This window comes from Desmodus rotundus, chromosome 1 (genome assembly GCF_022682495.2).
Source record: "Desmodus rotundus isolate HL8 chromosome 1, HLdesRot8A.1, whole genome shotgun sequence".
NCBI classification, from domain to species: Eukaryota; Metazoa; Chordata; class Mammalia; order Chiroptera; family Phyllostomidae; genus Desmodus; species Desmodus rotundus.
Window position 1 is genome coordinate 88,388,240 of NC_071387.1, and position 13,224 is coordinate 88,401,463.

The 13,224-nt window shown below is 40.0% G+C and overlaps 1 protein-coding gene across 1 annotated transcript in view; it reads right to left on the minus strand.

The window, feature by feature from the left end:
* The window catches only part of DNAH3 (dynein axonemal heavy chain 3), a 239,369-nt gene that overhangs the window by 95,018 nt on the left and 131,127 nt on the right, over positions 1–13,224 (minus strand). Inside the window, exons 29-32 of the mRNA XM_024560497.3 lie at positions 4,528–4,636; positions 4,192–4,305; positions 3,306–3,482; positions 1,063–1,154 (exon numbers count right to left, since the gene is read on the minus strand). Of these exons, the coding sequence (XP_024416265.2) occupies positions 1,063–1,154; positions 3,306–3,482; positions 4,192–4,305; positions 4,528–4,636 (492 nt within the window). The remainder of the gene's footprint in view (positions 1–1,062; positions 1,155–3,305; positions 3,483–4,191; positions 4,306–4,527; positions 4,637–13,224) is intronic.

Genomic DNA, 13,224 nt, shown 5'->3' on the forward strand with positions numbered 1-13,224 from the left:
GGAAGGAGTGTCCCTGATCACAAACACCCATTTGGATTTTCCAGAGACTAAAAAATAAACTTTTCTATGGTAAGGCAATGGGATTTGGGGGTCAGGGTTACCCTAAGTAATATGCTTATGTACATCTTCTTTGTGATGAATCTCCTCTATGACACCAATTTACTTTAAACGCAAAGGCATTGTGCTGCACATGTCTGGACATAAGGCAGGTGGTTCGACAATTAAATAAAGTAAATGAATTGAATGGGCAAAGAAATGTAATCGAGATTTCTTACAGCAAAAATAAATTAAACTTCATGTGACTGGAGAAGTCTCTTGGCCTAGAAAGGGTAGCACATGCTGTTCAGAATGTCTGCATGCAGCCCCTTGGATTGAAAGTGAGAATAGCCAGGTCACAAAGACACTGGGCCTTCGGAGACCTCTGTGGTAGCAAAACATTGATTGATTATGGCCAGGACAATGTAAAAAAGGCAAATGTAAAATTTGAAGTAAGTCATTAAAGCCATTTCACAATGATATTAATAAGTCTAGGTGCATGTGATAAAGGCACTGATGTGTGTATGTGTGAGTGTGTGCCTTGGAAAACTGGGTAATACTGGAATGAGAGATACCCAGTTGGTTAAAGTAAATAAATGTTATATTGATAACAATGTTAATTCTAAATTATATTAAAATTTCTCCTTAAATCTTGAAATAATTTCATGTTTTTCAGTGTTGCCTTAAGCCATTTAGGAATGTGTGTGTGCATGTGTTTGGACACATGCACAAATGTTACAGGGAGGAATAGGGAGAAGATGAGTGGCTGCTTTCTGCAACACCTCATTATAAGTCCATAATAGGTGTACATAATGAAAGTGGTGACCTTTTCTTGGGAACCTGCGTCATTTTCTAGTCAGGGGTGAGGTCAGGACCAAGGCCAGGGCTGGTGCTTTTACATTAACATGTAAGCAGAAGCCTTTTTCTCAATTTCTCTTTTCCAATGGGCAACCCACCTTTAATCCACCACATAAAAGCCACCCTTTTGGGAGCTTTAGGACCCCCTGGAAAACCAATGTAACATACCTCCTGGAGTCCATAAACCCCATGGAGTAGAGAGAGATTTCTCCAATGAGGGCATAGTCTGGTACCATCATGGCCACTGTCCGGAACAAGGCCTGGAAAAGAAACAGCCATTGAGAACCTGAAGGCATACAGTAAGCAATGGGGAAGCACATCTGCAGAGGTGAAGAGAAGTAGCATGATCATTGAGGCCATGCTGTTGATGAACAAGGAAAGGTGGGAGGAGGACAAGACAATGCAGAGAAACTGTCTTCACTGGAGAGGTTCCCTGCTCCAGTGACCTCCCCATGGACCCTGTCTAGGTGCATGATGTCACACTGGGGCCCTCACAATGTGCAGAGGCCCTAGGTGCTGGTGTCCTAACAACACCTCATTGCCTTAAGCCAAATGAGTAGCATTCAACTCTTGGAGATTTCCAGCAGGAGTCATTTAGGAATGTAGGACCTGTATGTATCAGAAGTCAGAGAAATCTTGATTTGAGTCTTTGTTCTGTTACAGGTTATATAACTCTGGTAGACCTCAGTTCTTTTGTCTCTAAATGGGCTAACAATTGTACCCTCTTCATAGTTATCGTGAGAACAAATGATGCCACATAAGTGGGATACTTAGAAAAGTATGTAGCACATAGTGAGTGCTCAATAAACATCAGCTATTGTTATTATTACCTTAGATCTTATAAGAGAAATGACTTGCCTGAGTCATGCAGTTAGAGATAGAGCTAAGACTGAAATCCTGGCTTTCTGATACCAACCCCTGGTGCTTTCTACTATATCACTTCACCTCATGGAAGTTTCTTGTGAAGATCTAACATGGTTGTTGGCTCAGAGGGGTACAGGGAGCAGTTACAACTGGGTGGAAAAAGTGAGAAATGTGAATCCAAATTCTACCTTGGTTCTCACTGGCCTATGTTCACCTAGAGGGAAGGAACCACTTAAGAACCTCTCTGACTCATCTCCATTCCAGGGAAGAGGAAGAATGGTGGATCTGAACAAGATCCTATGGTACTAATCAGAATGTATTTCTAGCAGGTGGAGTATCATGTACAGCAGGTCCTCAAATAACATTGTTTTGTTCAATGTGATATTTCATTATAGCATTGATGAGGTTATATAAGAAATTAACTTATTTATATCAATTAGCCTATGGTAAAATTGGTTTTGTAATTATGTCATTTCCCTTAAAGTCACAGAATCTATCAATGACATTAAGTGAGAACTTAGTGTGCTAAAGTCAGTCAGTGTGGCTTTGTCTGGGTCTCTCTTCTGTCTTCTCCTCAAGGAGATGAAACAATAACAAAATCAATAAAAAAGCAGACCTAGAAGTAGCCCTCTAGTAGGTCTTTTCTTGAAGCTAGAGTGTTAGGTGCTCTTCCCACAGGAGGAGACCCAGCCGTCTTATATTTTGGATTTTTTCCTTCCATGAAAGAGGCATGCTAAGGTCATCCAGAGTCTATTCACTTCAAGATGGCCTGGTTGGCTCTTTCTTCTCCTTCAGAGGCATTTCCTTATTTCACTAGCAGCAGGGTCAATGGTTATTGCCATGGCTGTAGCTCGGCACAGCTCATCAGCAGGTACTGGGGACAAGCACGTTCTCTTGCCATCTCTCTAGCTGGTTGGGACAACCTGCTTTGGTATGGACATTGCTTAGGTGTCCATTAACTAGCTTAGTAATAAAGGGGAGCTCCAGCTTAGGTTTACTAGACTTCTCTGTATACAACTTCGATGCTTTTTTATAAGTAGATATGTTTTGTTTGGCTTACAGTGATTATTTTCTTACATTGACCCAGCATCTAAAAATCAGATTTTATGTAAAAATCAAAATTTCTGTTTTTTCCTAAAAAATGAGATGATTTGACAATTTCTGCTGGGCTGGGCTAAATATGAGCTTCTGCCTCTAGATGGGGCATTTATCAGAGTCCCCACTGTGCCCAAATGGCTTCTTTCATTTATATTATGTGTCTGACCCCTGAAGACAATAGAAATAGTGACCCTTGATCTAGTGCACATTATTTCCTATTTGCCATTGGTTATTATGTATATCTCTCCTCACCTCTTTCCTTTTCCCCACCCTACCCCCCATGAGAGAGGAAGTGGTTTTGTTTTAGGGGCAAGTACCATCTTACCTCCATCAACACTCCACAGCTGAATGTCACCCAGTCCCATTATCTGGCTTCTCTGAGACCCTCAGTACTCCCAGAGGTTTCTACATCATAAGTACACCCAGCATTCATTCATGTTGGTGTTTACCTTGAGGTTATCTGGAAGCTCAGCCCTGCCAGCATAGCCAGGGTTCATGGTGATGAAGACAGCACAGGTTGGGTTCAGCAACAGCTCAGTGCCTTCAAAGATGAATGTCTTTAGCTTCCGGATAATGGCTTGTTGAATGCTAAGAATCTGCTGAGCCACCACAGATAGCACTTCTACCTAGGGTGAGAATGGCTGGCTGATGCAAGTTCCTGCTTCTGATGGGCACCCACCCCCTCTGCCAGAGTCCCCTTCACTTAGCAGAAATAGAACCCAGTCACTCAAGAACCAGATCTTTGCGTTAAAAATTAGGAGCATGACTGGGGTTTTGGTAAAGAAAAAAAGTGTGTGTGTGTGGTTTCCATAGTATTTCGTCTTTCTTCCATACCTAGCATAATGCTTTACCTATAGTATATATTTGAACGGCATTTTTTGTTTAAATTGCAAGTTTATATGTCCTGATCTCAATTCCCCACCCAAGTAGAATTAATCACCCCTCTTCTGTGAGGCCTACTTTGTGCCACTGCTGTAGATGTTTATCATATTCTGTTTGTTTCATTTAATTTTTATTTCCCTTTGCTAGATTGTAAGAGCCTAGAGGGAAAAACCATTTTTTTACCTTTGTATCATGAACACATGCAAAGTATCTGATATAGTAGCTGCTCAATAAATTTTTGAGTAAGCTAGTACAATATTGACTATGATAAGGATGCATATGTGTATAAAACAGGCATTTTATATTGTTGGGGATATTTTTGTTTAGTTCATTGAGTACCTACTCTGTGCAAGAGGCTATAGAAGATACATATGACCCTGTCATTGAGGAGCTGAGAAGCCAGAAAAAATCCCCTGCATATCCAACCCCTCTGTCCTCCAGTGGCAGCGTTACCTCAATCCTGTTGAACTCATCAAAGCAGGCCCATGCTCCAGCTTGGGCCAGGCCTTTGAAGAACTTCCCCATTGCTTTGTAATCCAGACCATCTGAGCAGTTGAAGACTACACACTAGAGAGAAAGACAATATGGGCACCATTCAGGATGGGTTCCCCACACCTGAATTATTCTGCACTATGAAACAGGTGTGTTCCTTGCTTCCTATTCCACATGAGGAGCTGGGATCCACTCTGCCTGTTATACTAACCCATCTTGAACTTCATGCCAGCTTCCCTGGACAGGGGTCTAGAGAGGAACAGGAGGAAAGGGTAGGGATGGACAGCATTTCCCTACCTGCTTGGCCAAAGCTTTGGCCAGATCTTTGGTGGTTTCTGTCTTGCCTGTCCCAGCTGGACCTTCTGGAGCTCCCCCAAGATTCAGCTTCAAAGCCCCCATCAGTGTCCTAAGGGGTGCAGGCACAAGGTAAATGTCAGAAATAAATGATGTGTTAACTGTGGTTCCACAGCCCCCTGCACAAGCTTCTATAATCTCAGCTAATACACTGTCTTGTAATCATCTGAGTATCTCCCCACCCCATTAGGTTGAGGATTCTTGGAGGTCATTCACAGTGCACAGGAAGGTTCGAGGAATGGCTGTTGAATAATGAATGGAATAAATGAGAAGGTTGAAGAAGGTGGCCAAGTAGGTGGAAGCTGAATCCACTTGCTCTTGCCCCCAACTTGGATTTTCAGCTGATATTCTGACAATTAACCCTAACAATCAACAGAATCTTAGCTGATATGTAGTTTTGAAGCCAAGGAGTATAGAAAACACTTCATACCATCCATTCAGTAAGGAGATGTTATAAGTTGAAGAGAAATATCCTGTGTGTGGCACCTGTAGCAGCAGAAAGACCAGACAGAAATTGCAGGGTAGGAGTTCCCTGCTGTCTCAGAGCAGGGGGCTCTAGTCCTGCACAGGGATCCCCATCTCTAATTGGGAGAGACTTGGGAGTCCCAGGACCTCTCAATTCCAAGAGATCCGAGCTACACACACACACAGCAAGCAGCATGTTCATAATGGCAGAGCCAACATGGAGTATTCCAAATAGGAGCTCAATCTCCTAAAATGATCAGATTGCTGCACCTAAGTCTGTCAGAGGCACCAGCAGGCTGTAACCAGCCATGACAGTGAGACATTTTGCTTTTTGGGGAGGGGTATGTACAGAGAACCAGAGAGTGACTCAGTACTGCAGGATGGGTAACACATAGGGTCTTTTAAAAAAGGAGCTGAAAAGGGACTGGGCAAAGACCCCACAAACAGCTGCTTATTCAGCAAAGAGATCAGATTAAAAGTGCAGTTCATTCTCACTGAATTAAGCTGGGCTGGGAGTCAGAGAGTTGCTCAAGGGGTTTGCTGGGCTCTGCCTAGCTTGGCTAGCAGGTGAGGGGTTTTGCAGAACACAGAGTTCTGGACAGCATCTCCTACAAAGGCAGTGGGCTTGGAGTTAGATGGGCAAGATTTGAGCACTAGAGATTCTTTGCAGCCTGACAGACCCCTCCTCTCCATCCCCCACAAAGTAAAAACATTTAGGAAGGGAAAGGCATACTCATCCCCCTCCTGTGGAACAGTGTGGACAGGCTCAGCTGCCCCCTGCTAGGTACATACCCTGAGGGGAAATAAAGAGAGATGCCAAGGGGGGACTTTCTGAACTTTTCTCAGCCTCAACAAGTTGCTGGTTCCTAGGGTCCTATTCCACTAAAACCAGCTAAGTAGAGAATGCAGAAATTGGCATAGCAAGGGGAATTCAGGGCCCTTCCCAGCCTTGGCTCTTATACAGAGCTCACATCAGCACCAGATAGGAAAGAGCTGTCCCTTTTCCACAGTTTGGCTCCTCACATGAAACAGACAGCTAACTCATCAGAAACTATACATTATTGGACATTAGAAATAATCTTGGACAGACCAAGACGTGTGGCACAGGGGAGGGGGAACACACCCACTATCTTCCCTGAAGTCTGAACACTGCCTCCAAGGGGAAATCCAGGGGCCCAATCCTCCTGATCACACCAGAAGCTCTCTCAGATACAGACATGTCAGTACTGAGGCTAAGACTAACAGCAGGACCAGAGATAGAGGCAGGTGGAGGTGGAACCTGAAGTACTTTCGGACATTGGATGACCTACCACTGGGCCTTGTGCTGATGAAAAGCCAGCAGGGCAGAGAAGTGAGGACCCTCCCAGATGCAGCCAAGCCTAAAGGAGATAGCCACAGGCTGTAGATTGCTTGTACCCTCAAACAGGCTGCCTAGAAGTAGATGGGGAAGATGTCTGACATCGACAGAGTTTAATCTAGAAGGAGAGGCCGGCAGCCAAGCACTGAACTCTGCTGACATGAATTCCACCTCATTTTTTCATTGTTTGCATGGTTTTCTCTTTCCCATAGCTTTTTAAACATTTTTTCTTTATCTTCAATGTTGTTCCAATTAGTTCACTATCTTTTTTAAATTTTAGATCTCATATTTTACTTCTCCCTTTTCTTACTCCATTTTGCCTTCTTCATTCCCTTTCTTATGTTCTCATTTTCAGATCAATCTAATACATAGAAATGAACAAAAAGATATACCTAAATTGGGGAGAAAAAGAAACAACCCCCACTCAAAAGGAAAGGATGAATCCCCAGAAAAAGAGCTATATTAAATTGAGGCAAGCAATTTATCAGACATAGAATTCAAAGTAATGGTTATAAAGATGCTCAAAGAACTTAGTGAGAACTACAGGGAACTTAATGGGAACTACATCAGAATGAAAAAGGACATAGAAACTATGAATAAGAGCCAGGATGAAATGAAGAATACAATATCTAAAATGAAGAACACTAGAAGGAATCAAAAGCAGGCTAGATGAAGCTAGAGAACTGAATCAGCAAGTGGTAACAAGGTAGAAAAAAGCACCCAGCCAGAGCAACAAAACAAAAAAAGACTCAGAAAGAATGAAGACAGTTTAAGGATACTTTGGGACAACATGAAACATAGCAATATTTGCATCATAGTAATACCAGAAAAAGAAGAAAAAGAGCAAGGGATAGAAAACCTTTTTGAAAACAATAATGACAGAAAAGTTCCCTAACTCAGTAAGAGGAAAACATCATGAAAGGTCAGCAAGCACAGAGGATGCTAATCAAGGTGAACCCAAAGAAGCCCCCTAGAGAACATATCACAATAAAAATGGCAAAAATTTAAAGACAAGGAGAGAATCTAAAAGGCAGCAAGGGAGAAACAGCTAGTAACATATAAGGGAGCTCTGATAAGGCTGTCAGCTGATTTATCAACAGAAACACGACAAACCAGAGAGACTGACATGAAATAATCTAAGTGATGAAAAGCAAGGACATGTAACTGAGACTATTCTATCCAGCAAGGCTCTCATTAAAAATAGAAGGAGAAATAAAGAGCTTTCCAGACTAAAACAAGGCTAAAAGAATACAGCTCCACTAAATCAGCATTGCAAGAGATGCTAAAGGGACTGTTTTCAGAAAAATAAGAAATAGAGAGAGAGAGAGGAACACAGGTAAAAAGGGTGAAAAATTGAAATGAACAAATGCCTATCAATAATAACCTTTATGTAGATGGATTAGATGCCCCAATCAAAAGACATAGGGTAGCTGAATGGATAAGAAAATATGACAAGCACATATGCTGTCTAGAAGAGACCCATCTCAGAACAAGATTTACACAGGCTAAAAGTGAAGGGGTGGGAAAAAATATTCCATGCAAATAGACATAAAAAAAAGCTGGGGTAGCAGTTCTTACATTCGACAAAATAGACTTCAAAACAAAGGTCATAACAACCAACAAAGAAGGTCACTACATAATACTTAAGAGATAATCCAACAAGAAGATATAACCCTTGTAAACATTTATGCACCCAATATAGGAGAGCCAAAATATATAAAGAAAATCCTGGAGGACTTTAAGAAAGAGATTGATAGCAATACAATCATATTAGGGGATTTAAAAAAATATTTTATTGTTCAAGTACAGTTGTCTGCATTTACCCTCCACCATTCCCACCCCTCGACCCCAGCCACCCCCACCTCCCTCCCCTGCTTCCACCCCCTCTTGGTTTTGTCCATGTGTCCTGTATAGTTGTTCCTGAAAACCCTTTCCCCCTTTCCCCCCCGTTATCCCCTCCACCTCCCCTCTGGTTACTGTCAGATTGTTCTTAATTTCAATGTCTCTGGTTATATTTTGCTTGCTTGTTTGTTTTGTTGATTAGGTTCCACTTAAATGTGAGATCATATAGTATTTGTCCCTCACTACCTGGCTTATTTCACTTAGCATAATGATCTCAGGTTCCATTCATGCTGTCGCAAAGGGTAGGTGCTCCTTCTTCCTTTCTGCTGCGTATTATTGCATCATGTAAATGTACCACAATTTTTTTATCCACTCATTTACTGATAATGGGCACTTAGGTTGCTTCCAGCCCTTGGCTATTGTAAATTGTGCTTCTATGAACATTGGGGTGCATAGGCTCTTATGGCTTGGTGTTTCAGGGTACTTAGGATATAATCCCAGCAGTGGAATTGCTGGGTCAAAAGGCAGTTCCATTTTTAGTTTTCTCAGGAAATTCCATGGTATTTTCCACAGTGGCTGCACCAGTCTTCATTCCCACAAACAGTGCACTAGGGTTCCCTTTTCTCCACATCCTCTCCAAAACTTGTTGTTTGTTTATGATGGCCATTCTCATTCTCAGTGTAAAGTGGTATCTCATTGTGGTTTTAATTTGCATGTCTCTGATGGCTAGTGTCATTTTAGGGGATTTTAACATCCTGTTGGCAACAATGGACAGATCTTCCAAATAAGAAATCAACAAGAATATTGCCCCATTTAACAAAACTCTAGATCAATTTGAACTAATTGATATTTATAGAACATTTCATCCCAAAGAAGCAAAATATACATTCTTTTCAAATGCACATGGATCATTTTCAAAGATACACCACATGATAAGACACAAAACAAGCCTCAACAAATTTAAGAAAATTGAAATCATATCAAGCATCTTCTTGGATCACAATGGCTTGAAAATAGAAACAAACTTCAGGAAAAAGACTCAAAAACATTCAAGTACATGGAGGCTGAAAAACATGTTATTAAATAATGAATGGTTAACAATGAGATCAAGGAAGAAATCAAAAAGTAGCTGGAAACCACTTAAAATAAACACACAACAACCTAAAACCTTTGGGACACAGCAAAGTCAGTCTTGAGAGGGAAGTTCACAGCAATACAGGCCTACCTAAAGAGAATAAAAAAATCTCAAATATACAACCTAACCCTAAATGTAAAAGAATGAGAAAAACAATAACAAAAAAGGCCCAGACCAAGTAGAAGGAAAGAAATAATCAAGATCAGAGCAGAATTAAATGACATAGAGACTAAAAAAAAAATTAAAAAATAAAAATCAAAGAATCCGGGAGCTGATTCTTTGAAAAGATAAACAAAGCTGAAAACCTGTTAACCAGACTCATCCTGAAAAAAAGAGAATGCAAATAAATAAAATCAGAAATTAAAGAGAAGTAACAACTGATACCACAGAAATACAAAGGATTGCAAGAGATTACTATGAACAACTATAGGCCAAGAAATTGGACAACATGGGTAAAATGGACAAATTTCTAGAAACATACAATCTTCTAAAACTCAATCAAGAAGAAGCAGAAAACCTAAATAGACCTACAAAAACCAGTATTAAAGGCGGTAATAAAAAATAATAATAATAAAGGCGGTAATAAAAAGACTCCTGCTGCACAAAAACCGTGGACCAGATAGTTTCACAGGCAAATTATACTAAACGTTCAAAGAACTAACATTTATTCTTCTCAAACTATTCCAAAAAATTCAAGAAGAGGGAAGACTCCCAAACTTTTTCTCAGAGGCCATTGTTATCCTAATTCCAAAGTCAGGTAGAGACACAACAAAGAAAGAATGTTATAAGCCAATATGTCTGATGAACATAGATGCTAAAATCCTCAACAAAACATTGGTTAACTGGATCCAGCAATACATTAAAAAGATCATATGCCATGATCAAGTGGAATTTATTCCAAGGATGCAAGAATGGTATGATATTTGCAAATCAATGAATGTAGTACATTGCAAAATGAAGGACAAAAATCACATGATCATATCAACAGATGCTGAAAAAGCATTTGATAATATCTAGCACCGATTTATGATAAAAACACTTAGCAAAATGGGAACAGAGGGAGCATACATTAATATAATAAAGGCAAATGTGAAAAACCTACTGTCAACATCATACACAGTGGGCAAAACCTACAAATGTTTCCCTTAAGGTCAGGAACAAGACAAGGGTGTCCACTTTCACCACCCTTATTCAAAATAGTACTGGAAGTTCAAGCCACAGCGATCAGACAAGAAGAAGAAATAAAAGGCATCCAAATTGGAAAGGAGGAAGTAAAACTGTGATTATTTGCAGATGATATGATGGTGTAAATGGAAAACCCTACAGATTCCACCAAAAATCTTCTTGACCTAATTAAGTGTATTCAGCACAGTAGCAGGATACAAAGTCAATATTCAGAAATTGATGGTATTTTTGCACACCAACAATGAACTATCAGAAAAAGAAACTAAGAAAAAATCCTATTTACCATAGTAACAAAAAAAAAATTAAGTAACTAGGAATAAATTTAACCAAGGAGGTAAAAGACCTGCACTGGGAAAACTACAGAACACTAAAGAAAGAAATTGAGGAATATACAAAAATTGGAAGCATATGCCATGTTTATGGATTGGAAGAATTAACATCATTAAAATGTCCATACCACCCAAAGCAATCTATAGATTCAACACAGTTCCTAATAAAATACTAATAGCATATTTCATAGATCTAGAAAAAATACTTCAAAAATTTATATGGAACCAAAACAACCCCCCCCCCAAAGCCTCAGCAATCTTGAGATAGAAGAACAAAGTTGGAGGGATCACAATACCTGATATCAAACTATACTACAAGTCCACTGTAATCCAAACAGTCAGGTACTAGCATAAAAACAGACATATAGATCAATGGAACAGAATAGAGGTCCCAGAAACAAACCCACGTGTCTTGGTAATTAATATTTGACAAAGGGGGCATGAGCATACAATGGAGTAAAAATAACCTCTTCAAAAATTGGTGTTGGGAGAATTATATTGGTACATGCAAAAAAAGAAAAGAAAAGAAAAAACAAAGATAGAAACAAAGAAACTAGACCACCAACTTACACCATACACCAAAATAAACTCAAATAGGATGAAGGACTTAGATATAAGTCTTGATACCACCAAATCCTAGTGAAAAACATTGGAAGTAAAATTTCAGATATCTCACGTAGCAATATTTTTGCTGATATATCTCCTAGGGCAAGGGAAATAAAGGAATAAATAAACAAATGGGACTACATCAAATTAAAAAGCTTCTGCATGACTAAAGAAAACATCATCAAAATATAAACAAAACTGACTGTAAGGGAGAACATATTTGCCAATGATACATCTGACAAGGGTTTAATCTCCAACATATAAAAAGAGCTCATATGGCTTAATATCAGGAAGACAAACAATCCAATTAAAAAATGGGCAAAGGACCTGAATAGACACTTCTCTAAGGACATACAGAGGGCCCATACACATATGAAAAAGGTGTTCAACATCACTAGCCATCAGAGAGATGCAAAATAAAACCACAATGAGATACCACTTCACACTGGGATCACACTGGTGAGAATGGCCATCATTAACTAATTAACAAACAACAAGTGCTGGTGAGGTTGTGGAGAAAAGGGAACCCTAGTACACTGTTGGTGGGAATGAAGATTGGTGCAGCCACTGTGGAAAACAGTATGGAATTTCCTCAGAAAACTAAAAATGGAACCACCTTTTAACCTGGTAATTCCACTGCTGGGATTATACTCTAAGAATCCTGAAACACCAATTCAAAAGAACCTATGCACCCCAAAGTTCATAGCAGCACAATTTACAATAGCCAAATGCTGGAAGCAACCTAAGTGTCCATCAGTAAATGAGTGGATCAAAAAACTATGATACATTTACACAATGGAATACTATGCAGAAGAAAGAAAGAAGGAACTCCTACCCTTTGGAACAGCATAGATGGAGAGCATTATGCTAAGTGAAACAAGCCAGTTGGTGAAAGGCAAATACCACATGATCTCACTTATAAGAGAAATCTAATGAACAAAATAAACTAATCAGCAAAACAGAACCAGAGGCATAGAATCACAGAACAGACTGACTGTAGCAAGAGGGGAGATGGGATGGGGAGACTCTTTGAAAGAAGGTGAAGGCATTAGTCAAGGAACATATATAAAGACATGGACAATGGGATAGGGATTGACTATGGAAGTGGAGGGCAGTCTGGGTGGAGGGGGACAAAAGGGGAAATAATTGAAACAAGTGTAAAACATTAAAAATATATGTTTATTGGGCTAAAAATGAATGAAGAGCATAGAAAACAAGTGATTGAAGACTTTGGAAGGAGAAAGTGCTCAGGTATTGTTAAAATTTAAAAAATTCCACTGTAAAGAATATACAAAATCAAAGATAATCTAAACATCAGAGGACAGGTTCATAATGTCCAGATTTCTAATGTTATGAATTCCAAGGAAAGTGGCAAAGCACTTTCTGTGCTAAACTCAGACTGGCATACCTCTTCATCAGGCTGGCAGAGCTCACAGACTCTGGGCCTGGGTCCTTCACCTGGCCCGAGTCCTTCATCTGGCCCTTGGTTATCTCTTAGCCCAGGATCTCCAGGCACTATCTTGATTCTGCCATTGGGAAGCTTCAAGGACAGGCACCAACCTTCTGCTTGTTGGCTTGACGACATTAATTTTCATTAGGAATCCTACTGGGTTCTCCTTTCTGGCCCCAGGTCTAATTTCCATGCCAATCTGTGAGACCCTGGTGTCTAAGGGCAAAAGTCAAAACTCTGAGAAGCTAAAATATAAAGGGCAAAGGTAACA